The 27647-nt window shown below is 37.9% G+C and overlaps 3 protein-coding genes across 6 annotated transcripts in view; 1 reads left to right on the top strand and 2 right to left on the bottom strand.

Annotated features, from left to right (window-relative positions):
• Positions 1 to 4663: 4663 nt before the first annotated feature.
• rps19 (ribosomal protein S19) lies at positions 4664 to 11872 on the bottom strand. The gene is made up of 6 exons (XM_067395752.1): positions 11812 to 11872; positions 11084 to 11160; positions 10876 to 10976; positions 6045 to 6228; positions 5571 to 5625; positions 4664 to 4720 (listed from the first exon to the last, which is right to left on the bottom strand). The coding sequence occupies exons 2-6, from the start codon at positions 11158 to 11160 to the stop codon at positions 4694 to 4696; spliced, it is 444 nt and encodes a 147-aa protein (XP_067251853.1). The 5' UTR covers positions 11812 to 11872; the 3' UTR covers positions 4664 to 4693.
• A 7925-nt stretch (positions 11873 to 19797) lies between these two features.
• LOC137029419 (adenosine receptor A1-like) lies at positions 19798 to 21103 on the top strand. The gene is made up of 2 exons (XM_067399022.1): positions 19798 to 20084; positions 20263 to 21103. The coding sequence occupies exons 1-2, from the start codon at positions 19798 to 19800 to the stop codon at positions 21101 to 21103; spliced, it is 1128 nt and encodes a 375-aa protein (XP_067255123.1).
• A 3057-nt stretch (positions 21104 to 24160) lies between these two features.
• The window catches only part of cadm4 (cell adhesion molecule 4), a 166450-nt gene continuing 162963 nt past the window's right edge, over positions 24161 to 27647 (bottom strand). For all 4 annotated transcript variants that reach the window (XM_067395729.1, XM_067395743.1, XM_067395722.1 and 1 more), the window contains one exon: positions 24161 to 25782. In XM_067395729.1, coding sequence (XP_067251830.1) covers positions 25673 to 25782 — 110 coding nt within the window. In that variant the 3' untranslated portion in view covers positions 24161 to 25672. The remainder of the gene's footprint in view (positions 25783 to 27647) is intronic.

Genomic DNA, 27647 nt, shown 5'->3' with positions numbered 1-27647 from the left:
GACCGACAACCGACGCTCGTTATCCGATTATTAACCGTTAACTGATAAGATTAAAATGTTGTATAGCGTATATGATGATAATATGACATATATATGACATTAAATAAAAAAATACAATTGACGAGTGTCTGTGTCTTCCACGGGTTTATTTTAACATGCAAACAGCAGCATAGAACAGATAAACAACAGAACCTGGATTCACATTATCAAATTCGCACCTGCATAATTTAAATAAAAAGGCATAAAATAAATAGGCCTACACTAAATATTTTTCACTTAAATGTTTAACAAATTAAGATGACAAAAAAAAACACGGTGAATCGATTGAAGCTTTGAACAACCGGTATTTTAGACATTTTTTCCGTCAAATAAAAATAGCAGGCCTACCCCAAGGATTGTTATTTGTTATGACCACGGACGGTGTACGGTGTCCATTAACTACAAATCCTCACGAAAACTTCAGTCAAGCCAGCTCGCGCGTCAATCTGAGAGACCAGCCTCTTACCTTAAAGTGTCAAATTTCTTGGTTTCTGAATGGACGGTTTTGCTTGATTGACAAACGCTAACGTTCGGCCACGATTTATATACCATCGTCCTGTCCTAAAACGTTAGCACGCTGTGATCGATTGCTTGGAGATCGCGTGTTTCTCTGTTCGAGAGCGCATTTCTTCTTCTTCACATCTGCGACAAAACAGTTGATTATTTATGAAGGAAAGCTCACAGAAACGTGAAAATGGTCTCATTTGAAAGAAAATGTCCTAAGCTAAAAGATGATATATTGTGACTGATTGAAGCAGCCCTTATCAAAAGTGCGGGGGGGTCGATTTCTGTCTTTTCAAAAGTGCGGGGTCGTCTTGACCCCCCTGTCCCCCGTGCCTATCGAAATGGTCAGTACTTCTTTTCGCTCGCTTCATTTTGCTTGTTGCTTAGCGAAATATGTCTGGCACGTGTGAAACGCCCCGCGAGTTAACAAATAAGCATATATGTAACTATATATAGCATATTTTTCTTTAACCATGCAGCAAAAAAAAAAAAACAAACAAAACAAAAAAAACGTTTAACTGATAGTATTAATCGGTTAAAATTATTACTTTCGGTTAACGGTTAAACGGTCAATGTGAGCATCCCTACAACATATGAAGCCTAAATAAAGTTGTCAGATATAAAAAGCTAACTGTAGGCTATAAACTGACTACAGCACACCATGGTCGCGGATCAACGTCACCACCAAACTTCCTCAAACTTTATTTAAAAAAAACTTGATTTAAAAACATGCTCACTGATTATGATCAGAGCTGTGTATGAATACTTATCCACTTTTTCATGTGAAATGCTGTCCAAATGTCCCATTTGTCATGATTACGTCTAAAGTCCCCGCCAAAGGAAGTAGTCCCCTTTAGCAACTTGTTAGCAACCACCGTTTTTAAAAGACAATAAAAGCTTTAAAAAAAAAAATCCCAAGCGGGTTATAACTGGTGTGTTTTATGTCATAGATCAAAACATGAATATATTTAGAGGCTTTGTTAACCACAGACCTTATTTCAGGTGATTTAGCAAAAACCCATTCAAAAAACCCATAGACCGGAAATCCTAAAATGCTAACTCGCTTCCGGGTTTTGCATACAAAAACACGTAATCCCTGAGGTACTCTATTGTTTCTCACGGGGACATAAAATATTTTCACCATTTACAGACAGTAGTCTGTGATTTTATTGCCGTCCGAATCCAGAATGTCTGTGTTTCTCTCCCACCACCTGTGTAAAAATTCCCAGCCGAAATACCTACTGTTTTTTGACAAACTTATTTGTACAGATGTCTACATGAGAAACGATTACTGTCCGAATAGGGCTTATGTCATAACATAAGGAATGCTCATTCCAGGAGGGGGAAGTTATTTTGATTAAAAATTATGATGGCACATGAATTACATAATAATAATAATAACGGTGATGTGCACAGATAAATTATAATAAATAGAAAGGCTACTGCAATATTCCATTTAAAAGAAATTGTCAATTTTGATTTCATGGTGACTTTAAACACATTACCTATAAGTGCACAATAACGTAATCATGTAATGTCGTAATTTTAATTTTAGCAATTACAGTTTTTAATCTCCTCTATATATACCCACAGGCTCCACAATTCCCTGAAAAGTTAATAGTTGTCGGCGGCATCGTTTGAGGCAAGTGAGCAAACAGCAACACCTTCTCAGCCAGCATTCTTGACATTCTCGTCTATCGCTCAAAGACATGTTTATCTTTCTCTCTTGCTTCCAAATTACAGGGTAGAGACAGAGAGAGGGAGGAGCTCAGGTGCTCTCAAACAGCTGGCGAGATGAGGGGGGGAGAGAGGTGGATATGAAAATGTTACAAATGAACATCTCTTGAGAGATGAAGGGCAAACGTAGAAACACTAATTATGTTGATGACTGAGTTTGTAAAAGGAGATTCATATTTACACGATCATTGATAAACTGGCGCGGAGCTGCATTGTGGACACAGAGAATGAAACCGCTTCCCAGGGAACATCTGAACACACATTACATGGAGTAAATCAAACACAGTACAGTAAACAACACATTCGGCACTCAAACACAAATCACCAGCGGAACATCTCCACTTTCTGCAGTGACACCGACGTGAACAACACGTGTGTTCTTATGTTTTGAAGGTATGTGATATATTATGTAACAAGAACCTATTTTCTACTTGTTACATCTTTCCTTAAGGAAAGTAATGGTGCGTTAGAAGTAATTTTATTTTGATGCAGATCAGCTTCGCGGTCCATACAAAACTTGATCTTTTCTGCCCTCTTGCGTTCAACTAGAGTCCAAATCAACTTTTTTTGCCACTGTAGAGTTAATGGCTGGATAAGAGCGGCAAATTTGAATTCACCAATGTTATTTCATTAACGATATATGTTGTTCCCATTACTAAGAATGTATTTCCGCTGTATGTCTTTGGCTAAATTCAAAATAGCATAACTTATTTTACCAGAGACGCACACTGGATTGTCATCCATGATACACAGGATAAAAATGTTATAAAAGGTCGCTGGGTCAGAGCAGCTATTTTTTACATTTAGCCGTCCTGACTATCAGACTGTAAACTACACAGTTGTTAAGTATGGAAGTTATACATAAGTTCTCAATTTTACTGAACCGCTTTTATTACCTCACCAGCTCTTTGTAGGGTTTGTTGAAATCTTCCGACTTAACAGTCCCACCTACTGGCCAGAACAGGTACTGTTCAGAGCAATTGAAAAACTGCAGCAAGGGCAGGTTGCATAAACCGCCAAGATTAGTCTTACAAGTTAGTTATTTTTTTCTGTTCTTAACTTTTGAGGCCGTTATAATAAACCGTATATTATGTAGATGGTCATCTATGTCTGTTGCGCGACCTTTCATTTATTTATTTTTTTTTTAAACGGCGAGTCAAGACGTTTAACTTCACCCAGTCTCATCATGGCCAAATTCTTTGAGAAACACTGTTAGATAACCTAACAGATGAAGGATAGCTCACCAAAAAAAAAAAAAAAATCCATAATTTACTTGCATTTAAGTTGTTCCAAACCTGTATGAATCTTTCTGCTGAACACAAAGACGACATTTTGAAGAATAAAACAGTTGAAGAATAAAACAGACCGACTTGTATTTTTTCCCCTATCCAACGGAAGTCAATGGGCGCCATCAAATGTTTGGTTACCCACATTCTTCAAAATCTCGTGTTCAGCAGAAGAAATGTATACAGGTTTGGAATACCTTGAAGTTGATTTTTCATCCCTTTTTAAGTCACCAAAATCCTAATTGTGAATGTCAAAAGACCAGAACATGTCTTAAATCATACCTAATGAACTAAATTAAATGGATGAAATATTTTCTCATTAAGTATTTTCCACAAAGCTATAATTGAGTTAATTTATCGCCAAGTTACGCCTCAAAAGAAGCTACTGAACAGAGTTTGGGAAACAAAGCAACATTTCATATTTCCCCGCACATTCGGGAATGGAATAATGTTAGATTATCGATGGGGAAGATAAAGATCTTTAATTTAAACATTCTATAAACAAAAAAACTTCACACTCAAGTTTCAATATTTGAAACAAAACATGACCCACCTTCTGCCAAAACAAAAGCAGAGCAAGAACATTCCCCATAGAGTGCATGTACACACCTATAATTATGGGATGATTTGGGCAGAGAACTCTGGCTGCCATCACAAACCAAATGGATTTTATATACAAGGCCACATGATGGCACTGTTACCTTGCAGCAACCACACAGTTCAGCTCAATACACAGCGGTTTGACTGCTATGCGTTTATTCATTAACTGCTCCAAATTCCTCTGCCAAAACTAGCAGAAGGGAAATAAAGACACTTGTCTTAATGAGTATATCAATCAGCGTCCTTGCCAGTTACACAAATCCAGCCTTACTGTTCAGATTCAAGCAACCTGCCTGAAGCACCAGAGACTGAATTAATGCAAAATATGACTCGAAGAAGTGAAAACAAAGAACATCAAGTTAAAATATGGATTGAGGGGAGGAACAATATTTTTTTACAGAACATTAAGACAATGTCTTTAGAAAGGTTAAAATACTTTGTTTTTAGCTTTTGTCTCTGAAGGAAACAAGCACAAAAACAAAAGACAAAGACAGTGGTTGGTTCTCAAAAAAAGTTTATTTTACACTTCATGATTTCTTGCTTGCAGCAGCAACCTGCAACAGATAATGAAGAAAAAGATCAGGATTAAGAGACATCAGTCTGGTTATTTCCTGCACCCTGTCGCACCAAAATCCTTGATAAACTAATCAACAGTGGGGAAACATTCAGGAGCCTGTCAGGTTCTGGACACGATATTAGCCAGGAGATTAGGAGCAACATTGGGTTCTACACTGACACTTTTTGCTCATGCCACCAATGAGCAGCCAAGCATATCAACATTGCTCTGGAAAGAGTCAGAGTGCAGAAAACACAGCCAATGCAAGCACAACAAGAAAATCACGTTAACTCATCGGAATTCAGCTCATTAAGGGGATCAGGCAGAATAAAACGCCACCATACGGCAGCCCAGCGAGCATGAAATTCAATCGGCTTGTTTACTTCCTCCAGCATCGGATTGGCGCACAGCGGTAGCTCGCAGGGAAAGCGGAGGACCAACAGAGGGGCGAAAAGCAAGCAAAGGCTTTGTAGGGGATGTGCATGCATCTCCTTTCTGAAGATAGTTCTGTGTCCACATATTAAATCAAAGCTACTGCTGTCAAAACTTAATCGTGAGGCCTTTCAAGTGAAAATGGGTTCACCACATTCAGAACCTGGATCTGCTCTCACTCATGTTGCTTTTGTGCAGCAACATCATTTAAATTCCTCTGAAATTTTAATTTACAACTAAGGCGAACAGTAATTCATGTGAATTCTGAGAACCGCCATCTGTTGTACTGTATCCAACTTCACAAGCCTGACTTGACTAAAATCAATAGCATCTTAAATGCAATTTTTGAAAGAAGAAAAAAAAAGTGTTACAAATGCTCCAGTTTACAAATACAGTAATACAATAACACTTCTTACCTGCCCAGCAATTCTGTCCAGGTCTCTGGTCCCCTGAGGGGTCAGTCTACGCCCACTGTGAAACAGCAACAATTTAGAATTAGTTGGAAACACTATGGATCTTAGAACAACAACAATATAGTTCAGGGATGTCCAAACCTACTCCTGGAGGCCCACTGGCCTTCATAGTTTGGCTCCAATTTACCTCAACAAAACTGCCTGGGAGTTTCTAGTATGCCTAATGATTAGCTGGTTCCGGTGTGTTTAATTGGGGTTGGAGCTAAACTCTGCAGGACAATGGCCCCCAGGAGCAGGACTGGACACTCCTGATATACATCATACATATAGTAGTCAACATTTGAAGTGGATCAAAAAAAAAGTTAAAAGTTGTCCTAAGATCAAAGTTGTCCCAAGAAGAAGGTTTTAGGAACTTTGATGAAAGGTTTTGATCCACTTCAAATGTTGACTTCTGTCATTAAAAACAAGTCTACTCACCCATTTGGGTCTTTCTCCACCATCTTGAGACCCTCAAGGGCCTGGAGCACTTTACGGGCCACGTTCTTAGAACCCACGCTGAAGTGAGAGGGGCACACACCATTCCTCTTACGCCCGCCGTAGATCTTGGTCATAGAGCCCACACCAACACCTCCACGCAGGTACAGGTGACGCACTGTGGAGGCTGAGACAGGACAGAGAGAGTCAGGAGAAGACATTTTTTCAGGGAGTACAAAAGGCAGCAATATGCCAAGAAACACTTTATATAAAAAAAAAAAAAAAAAAAAAAAAAGGAAACCAAACTCAAGTCTATTCAAACTCACAGCAAAAATGCAGCGCACACAGCATAAAATCTGTAATATCAGTTCCCAACTACTCAAACTCAGCTCTTCAATTTACACAGTGTTTCAAGTGGGATGTTTGTTCGAGAAAGGCTCAGTTTCTCAGCACAAACCAGAAACTGCTGACACATTAATAGGAAAAGGTCATCAATAATTGAGCCCAAACCTGACACAATAGCTTGCTTTCACCATCCATTGTTTTCCGCCAGATTCTCAGAGTAAACATTTAAAGCCACTAAACTTTGTCATCATTTGAAAAACACTACATTTCTGCTTATAGCACAAGGCATTCAAATGGATCATCGATCACAAAACAGCAAAACAAAGTTTTAACCACACTAATGAGCATACCAGAGGGCAAGCTAAATGCATTTGCTAAAATTTGCATACCAATAAAATGCACAAGCAATTCAACGCGTTCATTGCTCAAAATGCACATCTTAACATATAAATGTAAACTTGCAAATTATGTGCCGAGTAACTTTAAAGCTGTGAAAATTATATAATACAATATTACAGTCTGATTAAACCATACTCTGTACTTTACAACAGTGTTTTTAATATTCTTTGGCAAAATGTGACATGTTTAAACTGCACAATTATTGCAGTCATCTCAAATTGAGATTCACAGGTTGAGCGGTTCATCTATCACTGTTTTCCATGTTTGTAGAGTTAGTTCATGGAGTAATTATATAGGTCATGTACACGGCTTTTTAAAAAAAATGGCAGGTGCTGGTGTTTCACACGCTTCACTGGTAATTCCTTTTGTGCTGGGTTAGACCTTTTACATTCTTAAGTAGGGCTGTAATGATATATCGCAGTATGATATTTTGCGATGCAAAAATGTTACGATATGCATCGTAGAGTGATGGCGATACTTTTACGATCTTATTAGTTGAGCTGCCGACGTTACCTACTCTGCAACATGGAAGTAGCAGAGAAAGAAGCCGTGTTGTCACCGCATATTAAGGGTGTGTCTCAATCAGCTCTCTAGTTCAGCAAGTGTTTCGCGCACACATCGAATCTTGCAAGCAGGTTTAAACGTTTCTCGCGTCAGTCTATTGCTTGGTCGCGTGAGAAGTCATGGCTTTCTTTCACCGCAGTGCCACAGCAACAGCTGTACTCACAGAAAAGCAAAAGATGCATGTGATGCTTTGCTTTAAGAAGTTCTGTGGGGCCGTTCACATATTGCGTCTTTTCCACATGCAAGTCAGTCATTTCAAATGAGGCATGCGCGCTCACAATGGAAGCAACGCGGTCGTGACGCATGCGGTGCGTCTTCCAGATGCATCGAGATGAAAAATTCTCAACTTTTCAGAATGCCGCAAGCGCACAGCAGGTCATGTGACAAGAACCAACCGATCAGCTATGGCCTTTCCGTAACAAAATATCAAAATCTCAGCCGAACAGCTGATCATAGCTGTACAAGGTGTTTTTATATCTAGTAGTAAAGCTAATGCAAGGGCTAGAAATCAATTTATCCTTTGCTGAAACTTCCTGATCCTCTTGGCGAGCGAAGTTCATTGTTGCATAGCAACGACCGACGCCACGGGAGCGCAGGTGCTTTGGAAAGGAGAAGCGTTGCGGCCGCGCCTTCCATGCGTTTTTAGAAGCAATATGTCAACGTCTCTTAGGATCCATAATTCTAAGTTCATGTTAATTTTAACAATTTTTTTTTTTTTTTCCAGTGACAGACAGACCTATTCAGCTGTTAATTTGAATAGGCTACAGAAGGTTTTTATTAAACCTTGAAATGTGATCTTGTACGTACAACAAGGAAAATTATTGAAATTTGTTAATGTTTTTTAAATAAATCTTATTTGAATTTCAGTTTCATTTTGTTCAAAATATCGTGATGCGTATCGTATCGGGATACGTACCGTATCGTGAACTGAGCGTATCGTTACACCCCTATTCTTAAGTAGTCATGATTCGCCTCTTGCAGAAATTTGATAGAAACCCATATAGGGTTGCACAGTGTACTGGTACTACGATAGTAATCGCGATACTAAAGCTTTAAAATACTGGCAATGCCATTCTATTTTTTTTTTTTTTTTTTTAAATGGTAGTATCGTCAATACCGTAAAGAATGTTGTATGTGCGGCAAGAACACTTCAATTGAACATGCGTGCTTGCAAAAACATTACAAGAGACTGCCGTTGCCTGTCTGCTGTGCCCAGTGTAGTAAATGCTCTGTAGAATTAGCGCATTGTTTCCCAATGCTTCATTTAATTTTGCAATGAGATAAAGTTGCACTTGCATGTAGTTTTTGCACAACATTTTATCTGGAGAAAGGGTCTGAAATTCACTTAACATAAAATTTCAGACAAATGCAATTCCATTCATCAGTAGGCTATAGCGGCTTTGCACTCGGTTCTTATCAATCATATCAATCGTGATTTTAACACTATAAATGTATTATATGTTTTAATATAGGCCTACATACTGCTCTCCAGTCATGGTTGGAAATTTCAAGATATGCTGGCAAAAACGCTCCTGATAGACACGAGGAAGAGCGCCATTTTTGTCTCTTTTCTTAATTAATCTGTTTTTGAACCAATTGGGTGAGTCACTGACTTACTAAACCATTCATTAAAAAAATAAAATAAAAAAAGTAATTTGCTTCATTCCTGAATCAATCAGCCGTTTTGAACTAATCAGTTGAATGATTCATTGACTTGATCATTAAGACTTGCTGCCACCTACTGGTGACTTTAGTCTCCCATCTAAAAGTAGGCCTATTCTATCATTTTCTATTTTCAGATTTTTATATTTAAAACATTAATAACATTATTTATGCAATTGTAACTGAAGCGCAAATGCATAAATGCTACATCTAAATGTCACTTCATGCAGCTTCTGTGCAGTGCTAAGATGAATTTTGTTTACAATGATTCATTTGATTGGTAATAAAAGCCCTTCTCATTAATGAAGTATTCAGAGAAAAATCTGGTCTGTTTTCATGTATTTATTAAAGTTTGGTTCATTTTGTATACTGCATGGTATTGTGATAATACTTGGTATTGTGATACTTCAGCTGGTATAGTATCAAGACATTTTAATGTTATCATGACAACTAATTTATATATATATATATATATATATATATATATATATATATATATATAACACATCTGCTTGCCATTTGTGTCTGACCCATTTACAGCACTACTTGCGGATAACTTTAAACAATTGAAAAACTTACGTAAAAATATGTTACTATACCTAACATTTCTCAGTGTTCCATACCATATTAGTGCATATTGAAATGATCAAGAACCATGAACCTTTATTGGTATTGACCACACAAGTTCATTATTGCCAATACTGACATTTTTATTAAATCTTGTCTACTGTAAACCCATTCAAAACAAGTTAATTTACAATTTTGTGCAACAAAACTGGGACCATGTCATACAATGTTCAGTATAGAATAACTCAATAAAAAGCCCACATTTAACTGGCTTTTGACAAACGCAGATAATTACACCACTTTTAAAGACAAAAATATATTCCACATGCCTAGCAGAAATTCTAGTGTTAGTATACCCAAAAATTAAATTTGTCATCAAGTACTTTCCCTCACGTCATCCCAAACCCATATGACCTTTTCATCTTCAGAACACAAATCAAGATATTTAGGATAAAATCCGAGGGTTCCTGAACCACACATAGGCAACAACATCATTTTGACATTTTGAGGTCAAGAAAGGTTGAAATAGTTGTTAAAACGGTCCATGTGACTACACTGATTCAACCTTAATGTTATGAAGTGACAAGAATATTTTTGTGTGCACAAAAACAAAAAATAACCACTTTGCTCAATTTCTTCTCTCCCCTGTCTCCCTCCTATGCTGTTGACAGTGAATGCAGTGCAGCACTTCAGGGTTCTACATCAGAACAGGGGCTCATTTTTGGCTCCTGTGTCAGCATCACACGCATACGCCTTGCTGCTCACGTGTACAGTGTTGGCCAATACTGAGCCAGTGTTCGGACGTAAAACCCTGAAGCGCTGCACGGCATTCACCATGTCAACAGCGTAGGAGAATGACAGGAACAAATTTGCTTAATAAAGTAATTATCTTTGTTTCATTTTTGCATACAAAAAGTTGTTGTTGCTTCATAACATTAAAGCTAAACCACTGTAGTCACATGGACTATTTTAACAATGTTTTTACTACCTTTCTGGACCTCAAAAGGTGCAATGACATTGCTGCCTATGTGTGGTTCAGAAACCATCAGATTTCATCAAAAATATCTTAATTGGTGTTTCTGAATATGAACAAAGGTCTTATGGGTTTGGGATGACATGATGGTGAGTGCTTAGTGACAAATTTCATTTTTGGATTAACTAACCCTTTAAGTGTGGTACAGGTCTTAAGTTAACTAATGCACAGCCATCATCCTTGTTCTCCATTATCTGAGGTTCAAGCAACCTTTTGAACTCTATGCATGTCCATGAGCTCTTGTAAAAGTAATGGCACACTTACCAGCTCTGATGTAGAACCAGTTCTCATCGCAGGGAGCCAGCTCTTTATGCTTGGCCAGCTTGACAATGTCAACCCAGTCCGGCACCTTCAGCTTCCCCGACCTGTCAAAACACCAGGCTACAAAATGAACTACAGCATAAACCAAAAAAACGTCTAAAACATAACGGCAAGGGTATGAATACAATCAACACTGAACAGTTGAACTGACTTCTTGAGGAAAGCTGCCAGCGCGCGGACAAACTCCTGCTGGTTGACGTCTTTCACTGTTACACCACCGCCTGGCATCTGAAAATTACAATCAATATTGGATTTGAATCAAATATTAGCCCATTTTACAGTATTCTTTAACAAGAGTAAGTCACATGTAAAACGTTTAGCTAACACGAATATATGTTACATATTTATGAAAGCCTAAGGGCAGTGTTGTTTATTACAGACACACAACAACCCTTATTAACAAAAGCCTAAATATAATAGTAAGCGCAAGTGTTCGGTTTTGTGGGTGGTTGGCTGTTAGAAACGGCGTGTTAGCAATACAGCTAACGACCACGTTTATACCGAGGCGAAAGAAAATGTACACAAACAAGACTTGCAAATAACAAATGATAAGTCCGGTGTTTTAAACCATGCAACGACTATTTGTTTTTACTATTAATTCACCGCCTTTTATCGCAGTAAAGTAAAGTGATACATGTTGAGTGACCAGGCCTCAATGCTAGTGCATGGGCGCAGCCATTGGAACACCGGGCGATCTTAGCATGCGATCTAATTTCATTTTCCAAAAACACTACGCGGTTAATTTCTACGTCATTTCATTGATTGTCCGGTGTTAATATGATTACTGCTACATAAAAAGATGGATGTATGAGCAAACTAGTGACCAAAAATTGCTCAAAAGTCACTTTATAACCTAGAAAGATACGGAGTATGATTTACCTTGCTTGTGGACAGCAAAAGGAAGAGGGACGTGCAGGGTTTCCTACGCGTGTTAACAGGGGCGAGTCGCGTTTGTTATCGCGAGATTTGAGTATGGCGCAGCGAGTGAGGTCGTCTATTCAACTTCACCATATGTGCAAATTTGGGGGTCTACTAGTAACAATGTTTTGTAAAAAACAATTACTTATATCTAAATATAACAGTTTAGTTCAATTTAGTATAATATGGGTTTACTGGGCACACATAAATAAATTTAAGTGTTTAAAAACGTTTGGTTTCCATTTCCACCTACACAAAGTAACCTTAAATTTGAGACAAATGACTAAAACATAAAAAATCAACATAAATGTGTGACATGCAATCAGAAAGTTGAGCTCTTTTCCTAATTAAACCTGTTTTTACCATCTCAACAAACTAATGAAGGGAGTAAAATTCGTCACGGTCCACAAATTTGATGTAATATTTCTGTTCTTGAATCTGTTATTGCTAAATCTATCTGCATTAATACGTTGACACATGCACACTGCAAAGCTTTGGAAGTGCTAGTGATTATGACCATAGCAACATCGAATACATGGATGGCAAATTAACAAATGTGACTTTTCAGCTATTTTTGAATAAACTAACTTGAGTACAAGTAGTGTATTAGGTATTTCGAGTGGGTTTTCGTTGTCAAAATACATGTGAATGAATGCAAGTTATGTCTTTTGCAGCTGTTTGTAAATTAACTGTGACTTTCTTTGACATTTCCGGTAGTGAGTGCTGAACATACCTTTGATTTTCAACAGACCAAGGTTGTTTATTATGTGTATGTTTTTACACCATTGAAATAGAAGCTAACATACGCTCTTAAAAATAAAGCTTTCAAAAAGGGGTTTTCACAGCGATGCCATAACAGAGGTGCAAAGGCCATACTTCAGTAAAAATACCTTACAATGAAAATGACCAAGTTACAAGGTTCCAATTCCAATACGACTTGAGTAAATAACAGTATAGTATTTTACTTGTACTGAATGTAGACTCAAAGATCCACTGGTCCTTAAGAGACATGCCAGTGAAAAAAACAAGAAACTGTTGATTTACGATGAGAGCAATCACGTTTATTTTCTAAAGTCAAAATAAACCTGAACACCTCAAGATTTCAATAAACAGACTCTTAAACATCTACAAACACTCAAGGCTCAGTTAAGCTCAAGTGCTCACAAAGGGAATAGGTAAACCAATATCATTCAAAAAGGTCTCCTCAATATAGAAGATAAGATGTAAATGGTTTTGGCCTCATCACTGTCTGCAAACATGTCTTCATCTCATATGAAACATCTGTGATTCAGCAACTACCTGTTAATGCACTTGCATTCACGTAAAGTAGCCTTGTTGACAAGTTCGGGTGAATAACGGCAAAAAAAACGCCTAAGATAGTACCTTCAATGCGGTGATATCACTTCTTTTGTAGCAGAAATTTTCCCAAGCTTTACTCACCCTCAAGCCATCCTAGGAGTATATGACTTTCTTCTTTCTGATGAACACAGTCGGAGAAATATTAATAAATATTCTGACACATCCAAGCTTTATATTGGCAGTGAGTGAGGATCAGTGAGTATAGCCTATGAGCTGAAGAAAGTGCTTTAATCCACATCCATCATAAACATGTACTCGACACGGCTCTGGGGGGATAATAAAGACCTTCTAAAGCAAAGCAATGCATTTGTGTAAAAAAAAAAAATAAATAAATAAATCCATATTTAACAAGTAATGAAGTCAAATATCGAACTTCCGCCAGACCACCTTCCTGGCGTCGCGTCAGTTAAGCTTTTTCCATAATTTGAAAAGGGGTTAGTGCAAGCGTTTTGAACTGCAAGAGTTTTACATTTTCTTCATAAGAATATGGAATGCGGTCTGGTGGAAGCTAGATATTTTACTTTGTTACTTGTTAAAGGGTTAGTTCACCCAAAAATGAAAATTCTGTCATTTATTAGGCTACTTACCCTTATGTCGTTCCACACCCATAAGACATTAGTTAACCTTAAAGGTACTAAAAACATATTTAAATCAGTTCATGTGAGTACAGTGGTTCAATATTAATATTATAAAGTGACGAGAATATTTTTGGTGTGCCAAAAAAAATAAAATAAATAAAATAACGACTTATAGGCCTATAGTAATGACCGATTTCAAAACAATGCTTCAGGAAGCATCGGAGCATAAACGAATCAGCGTGTCCAATCTTCTGTTCGGAGTGCCAAAGTCACGTGATTTCAGCCGTTTGGCAGTTTGACACACGATCCAATTCATGATTCGGTACACTGATTCATTATGCTCCGTATCTTCATGAAGCAGTGTTTTGAAATCGGCCATCACTAAATAAGTCGTTATTTTGTTTTTTTGGCGCACCAAAAACATTCTCGTCGCTTTATAATATTAATACTGAACCACTGTACTCACATGAACTGATTTAAATATGTTTTTAGTACCTTTATTAATCTTGAGGGATGAAATGTCATTGTTCCCAATGAAGGCCTCATGAAGCCATTGGATTTCAACTAATATATCTTAATTTGTATTCCGAAGATTAACGAAGGTCTTACGGGTGTGGTACGGCATGAGGGTGATTTTTTTTTTTTTTTACACAAAACCATCGCTTCGCTTCAGAAGGCCTTTATTAACCCCCTGAAGCCATGTGAAGTATGTTTATGATGGATGGATGTGGATGGAGACACTGTCTTCAGCTCATACTCGTTGATCCCACTCACTACCATTATAAAGATCGGATACATCAGGATATTAATATTTCTCTGATTGTGTTCATCAGAAGGAAGAAAGTCATATATACAGTTGTGCTCGAACTTATTCATACCCTTAGTAAATATGACCAAAGAAGGCTGTGAAGATAAATCTGCATCGTTAATACTTTTAAAAAATCTACAAAAATCCAACCTTTCATTGGAAAATAATCATTTTAAATGGGGGGAAAATCTCATTATGAAATAAATGTTTTTCTCTAATACACATTGCTCACAATTAATCATACCCTTTTATTCAATACTTTTTGCAACCTCCTTTTCCCAAGATAACAGCTCTGAGTCTTCTTCTATAATGCCTGATGAGTTTGGAGAACACCTGACAAGAGATCAGAGACCATTCCTTCATGCAGAATCTCTCCAGATCCTTCAGATTCCCAGCCCCATGTTAGTGCTTCTTCTGACTCTTCATCTGACCATAGAAAATTTGAAAAGTAACTGACACTACTGGAACTTCAAACGAGATGGATTCAATGCTCAGATGAAACCAAAAATTAGCTTTTTTAGCAGCAAACACTTAAGATGGGTTTGGTGCACACAGGGGTAAAAAGTACACCATGTGTACAATGAAATAATATACTGCTGTATCTTTAGTGTCGTGGGCCTATTTTTATGCCAGAGGTCCTGGACATCTTGATCAGATACATGGTATCATGGAATACCAACAGATAAAAAATCAAAACCTGACTGTCCCTGTTAGAAGTCTTATAATAAGCTGTGCTTGGATCTTCCAACAGGACAATGATCCAAAACAAACATCAAATCCAACACAAAAATGGGTCACTGAGCTTCTGCCATGGCCGTCCCAGTCCACTGACCTGAACCCTAAAGAAAATGAGTGGAGCGAACTGAAGAGAAGAAGCACCAACATGGAGCTGGGAATCTGAAGGATCTGGAGAAATTCTGCATGAAGGAATGGTCTCTGATCTCTTGTCAGGTGTTCTCCAAACTCATCAGGCATTATAGAAGAAGACTCAGAGCTGTTATCTTGGGAAAAGGAGGTTGCAAAAAGTATTGAATAAAAGGGTATGATTAATTGTGAGCAATGTGTATTAGAGAAAAACATTTATTTCTTAATGAGATTTTCCCCCCATTTAAAATGATTATTCTCCAAAGAAAGGTTGGATTTTACAACATATGTCTATCAGCTGCTGCCTGCATGCAGCTAGGGTCTTGATCAATCCACAGTATGCCCACCACCGCATCCGTCCATCACTCTAGACCAGGGGTGTCCAATCCTGCTCCTGGAGAGTCGACGTCCTGCAGAGTTTAGCTCCAATACACCTGGAAGTTTTAGTGAGTCTGAAGACCTTGATTAGCTTCAGTGTAATTAGGGTTGAAGTAAACTTTGCAGGACATTGGCCCTCCAGTAAGCCCTTGTGTTGAAGGTCAGTTTGAACCACATTTGATATTTAAACTGCTTGAAACACAGGTTAAACTGTTTATTTCTTATTCAAATTTTGTGACTTTTTATTGAATGCGCATGTAAACTTTTGACACGTCTGGTTTCCATGCAAAACCCCCTTTGGTTTCTATGCAATTTGCCAAAAATAAACCCTTTGAAAAACAGCAAAGAGTCAAAACATAAAACCTTTACTGTATCTTGTCAAGAACTTAATACAAAAAGCATTTGACTTATGTTAACTCGAGATTAAAGGATAATTCTTCAGATTTGAGTCTGTCAAAAAACAAAAATCTAGTTTTTGGATCTTAATTAGTCTGATGAGATGCTGAAAATAAGTGTGAGAAGCCTTTTAACCTCACAAAGGTTTGAGATCCAGACATACCAAAATACAGAAGTAAATACCAATAAATGGCGTTTACACTAATTACAAATTTATACTTGTTATTTGCACCTCAGTGTGCAAATAGTCACTATATAAAAATTGCATGGAACACGATGAGGGTCACGTTGAATAACCTCCTACATAAACGTCGTACCCATATTTTCAACACAACGGGAGGGCTTGAATACTATAACCTTAAGACAGTCTTGTGAAGGGCAATATGAATCTTATGTATTAGTACAGTCTGTGTGGGTTTTTTTCTTTTCTTTAAAGCAACGATGCAGCCTTATTGAACCATGGAAGAAATCTATCATTTCATACCCTGCTGAGAACTGAATTAGTTCATGTGCATCGACACCTAAACTCCCAAACAGATAAGCCCTTCCTTTCCCCTTCATTCTTCTTTCTACCCAATCATTCCTGCCATATCTGTTTACTTTAGAGATAGAGTCCTGGCGTGCGCAAATCGGTGATGGTGTGTGTCAGTCCCAGACTGTGCATTTCTAAGTGTGTATATGTGAGCTGGGGTCTTTATGTGTTCCTGAATGAGATTGATGTTTATTTATGGTGGCGATGCTGCCCTTTGTACTGGCCAAATGGAATGGGCAGTTCTCCTCACACACTTGAATGGATTGATAAGCCTGCGCACACTGTATTGAGTTGTGGTAAAAATGGTTTATGGTTATGCATTCACTCTGTCCATCAGCACATTTCAAAAGCACGGAGCGTGTGAGAGGAATTAGCATTGGGTGACAGACAAAAATCCCAGAGCTGACAGATTCATATGCCCTATTTATCTTCGCGTCCAATTACGGTAGGCCTAATTTCAACAGCTTGTTTCTCTCACCTTTTATTCAATTGAAAACGTGTTGGTTTATTAATTAACACGTTTCTTGTTCCCTTCGCCAACGGAGAACCGTGAATCCGCGAGTATTTATTGCATCGCTGGGCTCTAGTTGATTAGCAGGAGAAATTAATTGTGCAGAGAGTGAAGTGCAGAAGTATTACAATGAGAACGGCACAATGAGACGACTTCTAACTTTTACGCCATTAATTATTTCAGCTAATCAATTTGTTTGAGTGGGGGAAACAATGAAAGAAGAGCAGACCCAGCGGCCCAGCCCGCGCGTGTGAGCAGCACTGGATTAAGAGATTGTTCATTACTATGAAACACTCACAGTCGTTCTCCGACTGATTACTGTCAGCGGCTGTTGAAAAGGTCAAACTCATTATGATAAAAAGACAGGTGGCATATTCAAGCGTTTCGGGGGATATTTTAACAGCTATTTTTTAACGCAAATATGTATTTCCCATTGTCTGAGCACAAAATGAAATAACCTGTCAGAGCAGCGAGGCAACGTGAATGGGTTGTCACAGGGGCTGTGTAGCTGCGCGGCGTGACTTTCAGGCTTTTCTCCTCTGTAGTTTGTGATCACATCCGCTGTCTGGATGCAGTCACAACAATCCACGTTAACCTTTTCAATTGAGTGTAAACTACGAATGCCATGAGGAATATATATATATATATAGTCTTTTATTGTCTTCCTGTATGCAGCTTGTTTAAACGCATATGTGAGCCAAAGCATTTTTAATTCTATAAAACTCCTTTTGTAAGCTAAGCTTGAAACTTAAGATTTCCACATATGGACAATCTCTAAACAATGTTATGCACTTATACTCTAAAAAAGTGATAGTTCACCCAAAAATGAAAATTCTGTCATCATTTATTCACCCTCAAGTTCCAAACCTGTAAAATTTTCTTTGTTCTGCTGAACACAAAGGAATATATTTGGAAGAATGTCAGTAACCAAACTGATCTCATCCCCCATTGACTGCCATAGTATTTTTATTTCCTACTATTGTAGCCAATGGGGGCAGACATCTGCTTGGTTAGAAACATTCTTCCAAATATCTTCCTTTGTGTTCAGCAGAACAAAGAAATATATACAGGTTTGGAACAACTTGAGGGTGAGTTAATGATGACAGGATTTTCAATTTTGGGTGAACTGTCCCTTTTTTAAAACAACTCAAGTTGGGTTGAAAATGGACAAACCCAGCAATAGCTATTGGGTTAAATGTTTGCCCAACATGCTGGGTAGTTTTATTCAACTCAAATATTGTTTAAAATTACTATATTGCTGAAGTATGTTGGAAATGTATTAATATGTTTAATAAATAAACATTTATTAATACATTTATTGATGAATAATTAAAGGTGCTCTAAGTGATGTCACACGTTTTTAGGCTAAAACATGCTTTGTCACATACAGCAAACATCTCCTCACTATCCGCTAGCTATGGCAAGCCGTTTTGACTTTTATTCATTCTCAGGATATGAATTCTTGATATCAACAATTCAATTTTCACTAGTTAAAATGCTAATTTTTGATATCAGGAATTACATTTCCACTAGTAACAATGGCAATTTTTGATATCAGGAATTACTTTCCGTAACAAATTAAATTTTTGATATCAACAATTCAATTTTCACTAGTTAAAATGCTAATTTTTGATATCAAGAATTATATTCTCACTAGTAAAAACTAGAATTCTTGTTCTTGATATCAAAAATTTAATTGGTACTACAATGTTAATTTTTTATATCAATAATTTGATTTTCACTAGTGACAATGTTAGTTTCTGATATCATGAATGTGATTGTTACTAGTAAGAAAGACATTTTTTTATCTGAAATTATATTGATATCAGAAATACATTTTCAGATACCAAAATTGAACATTTTTACTAGTAGCAATTCAATTGTTATGCACAACAAACATAAATGATACAAATTCTACAATATGAATTTATTATTATTGATTTATTTAAATGTTATTATTAAAATGAACTGACCTTATATTAATATAAATATTAATTATATGGTTGATTATAACAATTATTATTACCATTAATTTACATTAAATGATCATGTTTTTATATGAATAATGTATTATTTATTATGATAAATATTCAATATTTATAATAATAATAATAGTATAATTTTAATAAATCCAACTAAATGTGCAAGTATCTAATTGGATTTTCAAAACTGAAGATTTCCTGGAGTGCAAGATGACGCGTACAAATTATAGCTCAAAAATTACAATGGCAGGTCATTTTTGTGTTTTGGTGTGGACAAGGAGGGATGACCAGAACTTTTTCCTAGTCTGGGCCCCTCCAACAATTTATAAGAGTAGCAGCAGCAGGGACCAATCATGCTGTTGATGATATGATCAAAATGACATTTATTCATTTGGCATACGCTTTTATCCAATTAATTTGTCATTCTTATATATTTAATTCTTTAATTAATTATCATCATCATCTCCCTTTCTCTCATAGGGGTCATGTATGTTATGTGGCTATATTCCTTGATTCAGTGTGTAATAGCAGTGCTGGTGATGGGAGTGAGTGTGCGGTTGTGCTTGTCTGCTGGTTCTTCTGCAGCTGTGGCAGGAACTAGAAAGTGGAGCACATCTGCATGCCTGAAACTTTGCCTCAGTTTGGTTGGGTCAGTGGGCAGTATTGTGGTCACTCCTGTGTCTGTGCTATTAAACCTGAGGAGTTCCCGGTGCCTGTACACCTGTATCGCCATGGTCTCCTGCCCCCTACTGGTCAGGCAGTTCACTGTGTGCCTTCTGCTTCTACTCACCCTTAACACACACCTGCAGTGGCGCCTGGGGAACAGGTGAGCGTGAACATCCCGACCTTGTTTCGCAATGTTTATGAATAAGACGTTCAGCAAGCTATTTTCATGTGAAATAACATTAAAGACTCAGTTTGTGCTGACTATAAAATCAGAGTATTAAATTGTGCTGAATATGCTTAATAGTAAAAATGCAGGACGGAACTTATGTTTCTTTCAGATATGCAGGCTTAGTGACTCGCAGGCGGGTTTTGTGCTCAGTGCTGCTCTGCTGGGTCATTTCCGTGATCACCGCCTTCGGCCAGTTCATCATTTCCAACTCTTCTTATGCTTGGGGAATTTCTGAGAACGACGATACGGCTGGACTCGGGATGGATGAATGGCCTGAAGAAAATTACACCACCCCAGCCCTCCCTCCCAAACGGCCCTACCCCCAGGATCGCTCTGTTATCGGCCAATTCTTGCCTTATGGAGGTTTTCTATCCAAGTTTCTGGTGGAGGACAAGGAGAACTTTACTTATGCAGAGATCCACGGCAGCCACTGGGGCGTCTGTGCCACCGACACCATGCTCAGTCCGCTTTTCCTTGTGTATGTTTACGCTATCACCGTGTTTGTTATTCCTCTGTTGGTTCTGTTGGCCGTGTATCTGGACTTGATGTGCTTAACGCCACAGCAGGTTCCTGCAAGCTCCTCATTTTCTCAGAAACAAAGCTCAGTGTGGTCTCGCTCCTTGGCTCTCTCCGTTTCTCTCCTGGTAATGCTTTGCCTGCCCCTGCACATCACCCACGCTTTGTTACTCTTCGCCCCGAGTGCCACTAGACCCGGCTGGACCTCTCTGACAGCCTCTGTTCTTTTCCAGACGTATAGCGTAGTGCCCCCACTCCTCTTCACCAACACCTCTCAGCAGCCAGGCATGGAGTGCTCCTTGTTATCCGTGCCCAACCTGACCTCAAGGGTTATCACCTCTCGAGTCAAATCTGTGGGGAGTGCTTTCAGTTCAGTGGAAGATTACGGTCACCCTGGGCCAACACCGAAAGGCAAAGGACCTCCAGGGATGTGAAGAGGGCACCGAAAGTTATCTGTAGAGTCCTTGCATGGGTAATGTGTAATTATATTCAGCAGTTGAGTAAAACTAATCCAATATTAGCTAATGCCAGGCTTTATTTGTATTAGAGTCAGTCCAGATGGAATTAAGAAGGAATTAAGAAGTGTATTACTGCTCAACTATTTTGTTCATACTTTGTGTTATTTGAGATCTAAAACATAAGTATTAATGGACTTTTCATATTTTTCTGGCCCGCTTAAATTATTGTAGACCTACATGCCACGTTTCTCCTTTGTAGTCATTAGTTACATTTAAAAGGGGCACATTTTTTCTGTTCACAATGATTTCATTCCGGTTCCAAACTCTGTTATTCATATCTGCTATTTGAAACTTCAGGATAGATAGTGAGATCTACATATTCTGTCTTATATACTGTGACGAATAGATTTAAACCATCAGTTTTGATCACCACAAATGTAAACTGCTTCTTACCTCTTTGATTCCTTCAGAAAAAATGAGCCTCTTCTGTGGGAGATTCTCAAGCACATTTGTACATATTGCTGACATTTAATCACATAAATTACATTTTAACATTAAAATCTGCAAAAAGGTTACAGTTTTCCAGCACATTTTCATTTGTGCAACATAATGATCAAAGATAAAAACATTTTTCAAGTTGCGTTCAAAATCCACTTGGCTCAAAAGTTTACATAGTATAGTACAGAACGTCAGGAAACAAACTGATGAGTGTTTACACGTCTAGGCTAATATTATCAAAGTTTTACACCAGCCATTTCAATCCAAATTAAATTTAAATCGGTTTTGGTCAGTTTATTTTAACTGCCGTAATTACATGAGACATTTTTATATGGACTTGGCTAAATGAGTGACTGTACCAAACCTCTCACATTCTGTTTATGGACTTGCAAATTTGTTAAAGTCAATCAAGACTTGTTCAAATATCAAAACACATTTATTTGTATCGTTGGTTTTGTTTTTATGATTAGGGCCCCGATACCACCCATGTCTGAAAAGTTTTTTTTCCACTTTAGGGGCCAATTATGAAGATATCTGGGGACTCTGAACCAATTGGATTTGAAGGAAATAAGTTTGTCTATGCATCTACCAATTCCCACAAGGGTATCAATGCTAATTCTTGAGTTATCATTCCCTAACATGGCTTCCCAGATATGAGTTTTTTGGCATGGAAATAATGAATACTTCAGGGGGCTGAAAAAGATTATTGCAATATGCAAGAAATATTTGCCAGACCTTAGTTTTATGTCATTAACAACAAATAAGCAAGGCATGAACAAAACAGGCCTTTTCTGATTTATAAAGTGCTTTTTAATCACGTCCAATGTGTTATGTTGCAAAAATGGTCCAATAAATATTGAATTGCTGCCATCTTTAATCCTAGTGATACTCCAGGATTACATGGTAAAATCTCAGAAGACTGTTATATGAATACATTAATAAGTTTGCATACTTGTGCTTAATTAAATATAGTATATCAAAATGTGTCCCATCAATGTTCAAACCCAGCACAAGCTTGTGGTTTGATCTGAATGTTTAATTATAACAACTACAATAGCATATCAAGTGGGAGAGACCATTTAAATGCATCGAGATAATTAACCACTCAATAACTCCCAGGGAAAACAGGATTCCATAGCTGTTTTGATTAAATGCGCACTTCTTATGTGCAGCTCGAATAAAAGCCCTGTTTCACACTAATTGGATTATTCTTTTTGCTCACATGTGCCAGTGCTAGAGTAAGAAATGACTCCTTTTGTATCTGAATATTTGCGTTATGATCTTCATTTCTTCTTCTCTCTCTTCGCTGCCTCACTTCCCCAATCCACTCATTATTCATCCAAGTCTCAAGCACGAAATCCTCCATCTAATGTTACTTTTGCTCCTCACTTTGTCTTTGTATAGCCCTGACTTTGATTTGTCTGGCGCTTTTTCTTTCTTGATCATTGTCTTCCAACCATTTTTCTTGCAAATGCTTTTCTCTCTCATTAAAGTGCGCACTAACCTCCAATGTCGAGGTGAATTATTGAGTGAAGGTGGACCGTCAAAAAGGTAAAACAAGTAAAAGCTTTCCCTAACCGAGAGCTCATTCGATTGTTCTCTTCGCTCGAGAGCCTTTAGCTTCCTGCCGAAATGACAAACTTTCACCGCTAAAGCGGCTTCAGTCAATTCGTCGCACCTGCTCTAGTCCACATCCTCTTGGATGGGGTCATTACAAGGAGTACGGAAGCTTCAAATCCTTCATGCAGAGAACGTAACGCTCATCGTCCTTGGATAAAGCCGAAGGATGCGCTGTTTGACCAGCATATGGTTTATTTACCCATGGATCTGCCTTTGAGATGTCAGCCGAGGTCCAATAAACAAAATTACAAGAGATTGATGAAGTTCACATCAAGTCTATATGGCTGTCATTTTTCATTTGAACTCTGCTTTGGAGTTTGTCGGCTCACTGAAGCGTAACTCGCTTCTCAGAAGCCCCGAAATTAGCAACGCGTCTCATCTGATCGTGCTTTGTGAAGCATTAACTCATACTAAAAGGAAATTGCTAGCATATGTCCTTCTTTATCTAAGGAGCTGCTCAAAGCGAGCAGAACAGCAGGTAACGAAGAGTGCGCTTTGATTGCCATGTGACAGTTACTGTTTATGACAGCTTTCTGCAGAGCCTCTCCATCAATAGAGGACAAACACATCGATCAGTCATCCTCCCCTCGACTTTAAAATCTAATCCAACCCCTCCCGAAGCGCTCAGCAAGTGACTTCTGACACAATCGTATATTGATTGCAGTGGAATAATGGAGGTGTACTATTTTAATGCACCTGCTCTCTCTCTCTCTCTTCTCTCTCTTTGGTGTCTCTGCACTTTTGTCATAAGAGTCTTATGATTCATCATCTCAGTCATACTGCTTTCATCTCTGCTGGCTGCTTCTGCTAATTAAAATATCCTCCCTTTTTCCTCGCTGCTTTTTTTTTATTGCCGCTGGTGAAACTTGATTGTGTCAGCTTCTCAAAGTCAGAAAATCAGTCTTTCACGCGAGATTCTTTAAGTATTTTTTATTTTTTCGTGCTTGGTATCTTTCCCCTATAAAGATGTACAGTTAGCTATATCAACAGCGACGCGAAGACTATAAAATAAACAGGAAGTGAAAGACAAAGAGGAGACGTGAAAGACAAATAGGGAGAAAGACACAAAGAGGATCAAGAAGGAAGGAAGAGAATGAAAGAGGAGAGAGAAAAGTGGGTACACAGCTGTTTCTACTGATAAAACTAAAGCATGGGAAGTATACAATTTATAACATTTACAATTATAATAACAGTAAGAATAATAATAATAATAATAACAACAACAATCATAATAGTCCAAATAATAATTAATAAAAACAATTAAGACCTTTGATATCTTTTAAAGACAAACGAAATATATATTTTTGTGAATTTTAATTTTTTTTTTTTTTTAAAGATGACGTAACAGTAGTTTGTTCAGTTTTGCACCTCTAAGCTAATAGTCTGTGTTAGTACGATAGCATCGCTTGGTAATGCGCGCAAAAGTAAATGTTTTTTTTTTTTTCTTAAAAGAGTCATTTAACTTACTTTGTAGACTTTTTCATACAAATAATGACTTTAGAGATATGTTTCATTGTGTAAGTGTTTTCGTGTTGAGCAATCAAAAAAAAAAAAAAAAACATCGAAATTTCTGACATGTTCTCTACAAACTCCCTTCCTGTTTTTTTCTCACCCAAGTCGAACTCCTCGCGGTTTCACGTTCCCAATGACTTTTTGTGATAATTAAGCCCCTTTTTACAGCATCAGAGCGAGCGGGCCGCTCCAATTCATTCCGCTCATAAAAGAGAACATGTTTAATCCCTTAATTATTAACAAACAATAGTGGAGAGATAAAGGAGGGAGAGGAAGGAGCATTGGAGAGCGGGAAACAGAGAGTCACCGAGAGAGGATCAAAATGAGAGGAACTTTTCTTCACAAGTCAACAGGTTTTGGCCAACGTGAGCCGATAATGGAGTTGCCGGATGAAAAGCGCCGATGAATACTTTATGAGGACGGCTCTGCGCTCTCAGTCATTGGTGGAGTTATTCTCTACCAGCTCAGTCTCTGAGGCCCATACAGTACGCTTTGGCAAATGCAAGGGATTTCAATTTGCTCACACTGGGACATTCAATAGCTCATAAGCCCTTTGCGGCTTCCAGCAGCAATGCAGTCCTGGCTGGTTATGGATCGGCCTATTTTAAATGGACACTTTTCTCTCCTGGACCTACAATTACGGCTAGTTTCCTATTGTACACGCCACTAAAAACCGAAAGAGTGTGTGTGATGGTCTCTTTCAATCATAATAATTATCCTCTCCTCTCGGCTTTCTCCCTCTCCGCCCTGCTCCATTAACGTCTCCGTCCTCTCCTTCCCACTCCATCTTCATATGGCACGATTGTGATTCCCTCTGGTTGTCGTTGTGGTGTTGTGTCTGTTTGGGATCAGTGTGTGTTGCGGTGTGCACTCTGCAGCGGTCCAGTGTTTCTGAAGAGCTCCACTAGGGCGGCGCTACAGTAGGTACTCCTTCTTGCCCTGGCTGGCATCATTACCGTTGAGGAACGCCTCCTGAACCTCACCGTGTTCATCCAACCCACTGGCCTCATGAGTCAAATATGAACCTAGAGAGAAAGACGCAATTTAATCAGGAATTAGGTTCATACTTCATTGCAGGAATTAAAAGAAAACGTTAAACAAACTTGTTAAACACGCTCACTTGAATCAAGTGCAATTTAATGTATATCAATTGAAGAGAGCTTGTGCATATTTTTGTCTTAAAGGATTAGTTTACTTCAGAATTAAAATTCCCTGATAATTTACTCACTACCATGTCATCCAAGATGTTCATGTCTTTCTTTCTTCAGTTGAAAAGAAATTAAGGTTTTTAAGGAAAACATTCCAGGATTTGTCTCTCTATATAGTGGACTTCAACGGCTACCAATGGGTTGAATGTCCAAATTGCAGTTTCAATGCAGCTTCAAAGGGCTCCAAGCGATCCCAGCCGAGGAATAAGGGTCTTATCTAGAGAAACGATATGTCATTTTCAAAAAAAAATAAATAAATACAATTTTTATACTTTTTAACCACAAATACCCGTCTTGCACTAGCTCTGCACCATGTATTACATAATCATGTTGGAAAGGTCACGTGTGACGTAGGCAAAAGTATCGATCCAGTGTCTATAAAGCGAACGTGTAAAGACTAAATCAGCCTTTACAAAAAAAAAAAACCACGTCGAACTATTTAATTTGGAGGAGAAAATGAGATGGAGTTTTTCATCAACATGATTACGTAATGTGTGGCGCAACACAGAGTGCAAGACAAGCATTTGTGTATAAATGTTTTTTTGTTTTTTTTGTAAATGACCAATCGTTTCACTAGATAAGACCTTTATTCCTCGTCTAGGATTGTGTAGAGCCCTTTGAAGCTGCATTGAAATGGCAATTTGGACCTTCAACCCGTTGTACCCCACTGAAGTCCACTAAACGGAGAAAAATCCTGGAATGTTTTCCTCAAAAACCATAATTTCTTTTCGACTGAAGAAGGAAAGACAAACATCTTTGATGATATGGGGGTGAGTAAATTATCAGGGAATTTTAATTGTGAAGTGAACTAATCCTTTAATTATTGTATCTTCCTCTTTTGATTTTCATCCAATTTGGAACCAGGGCTATAGTTGAGGTGTTTCATTTAAACAACATAGTCCTGGCACCTCTCCATATTTTCGTTTTGCTAGATAAGACCTTAATCCTCAGCTGGGATTGTGTAAAGCCCTTTGAAGCTGCACTGAAACAGCAATTTGGACCTTCAACCCATTGGTAGCTGTTGAAGTCTACTATTTAGAGAAAAATCTTAAAATGTTTTCCTCAAAAACCTTAATTTCTTTGGAGTGAAGGAAGACAAACATCTTTGATGACATGGGGATGAGTATCAGGACATTTTCATTCTGAAGTGAACTAATCCTTTATTTATTTTGTGGTGTTTTAGAAACAACCTAGTCCCGGTACCTCTCCGTATTTCTGTTTTTTTATTTTTATGTTTTCTCTATGTATTTTCATTCATGTGCATATCAGTCAACGTAACTTTTTTATGTCCTTTTATTGCATCTTCAGCTGCCCCGAGTGTCCTCGATCAGTATGTCTCAAACTAAACTGGCCCCTGGGGATTGATGCTGTCGTGTTGGATTGCATCTATCTTACATAGATCTAAACCTTCATCACCTGTTTGGGATCACGTTTCTGCCAGTTAGAGTATCTTTTGCAGGGCCTGCAGCAAAAGTCAACTTTTAATTATTCACAAAACTCATTAGATATAATCACCTCTGACATTTTACTGCACAGTCAGCGATATGGTACAGTGCAACCATTTTATTCACATCATTATATGACAATGGTTTTGCCTCTGTGGCTCAGGGACAAATAACTGAAATAACTAAGGCAGAAGTGACTCTATGGCACTGGCACGACACCATTTAATTAAAAAAATC

Source organism: Chanodichthys erythropterus, chromosome 2 (assembly GCF_024489055.1).
Source record: "Chanodichthys erythropterus isolate Z2021 chromosome 2, ASM2448905v1, whole genome shotgun sequence".
NCBI lineage: Eukaryota > Metazoa > Chordata > Actinopteri > Cypriniformes > Xenocyprididae > Chanodichthys > Chanodichthys erythropterus.
The sequence above is the reverse complement of the archived record's forward strand: the minus strand, read 5'-3'. Positions and strand labels throughout refer to the sequence as shown.

Coding starts and splice junctions, on each gene's coding strand:
- rps19 (XM_067395752.1), bottom strand. CDS start 11,160: ATGCCAGGCGGTGGTGTAACAGTGAAAGACGTCAACCAGCAGGAGTTT. Junction 5,626..6,044: donor GTGGAGAAAGACCCAAATGG/GTGAGTAGACTT, acceptor GCTGTTTCACAG/TGGGCGTAGACTGACCCCTC. Junction 4,721..5,570: donor TGGACAGAATTGCTGGGCAG/GTAAGAAGTGTT, acceptor TATCTGTTGCAG/GTTGCTGCTGCAAGCAAGAA.
- LOC137029419 (XM_067399022.1), top strand. CDS start 19,798: ATGGGAGTGAGTGTGCGGTTGTGCTTGTCTGCTGGTTCTTCTGCAGCT. Junction 20,085..20,262: donor CAGTGGCGCCTGGGGAACAG/GTGAGCGTGAAC, acceptor TGTTTCTTTCAG/ATATGCAGGCTTAGTGACTC.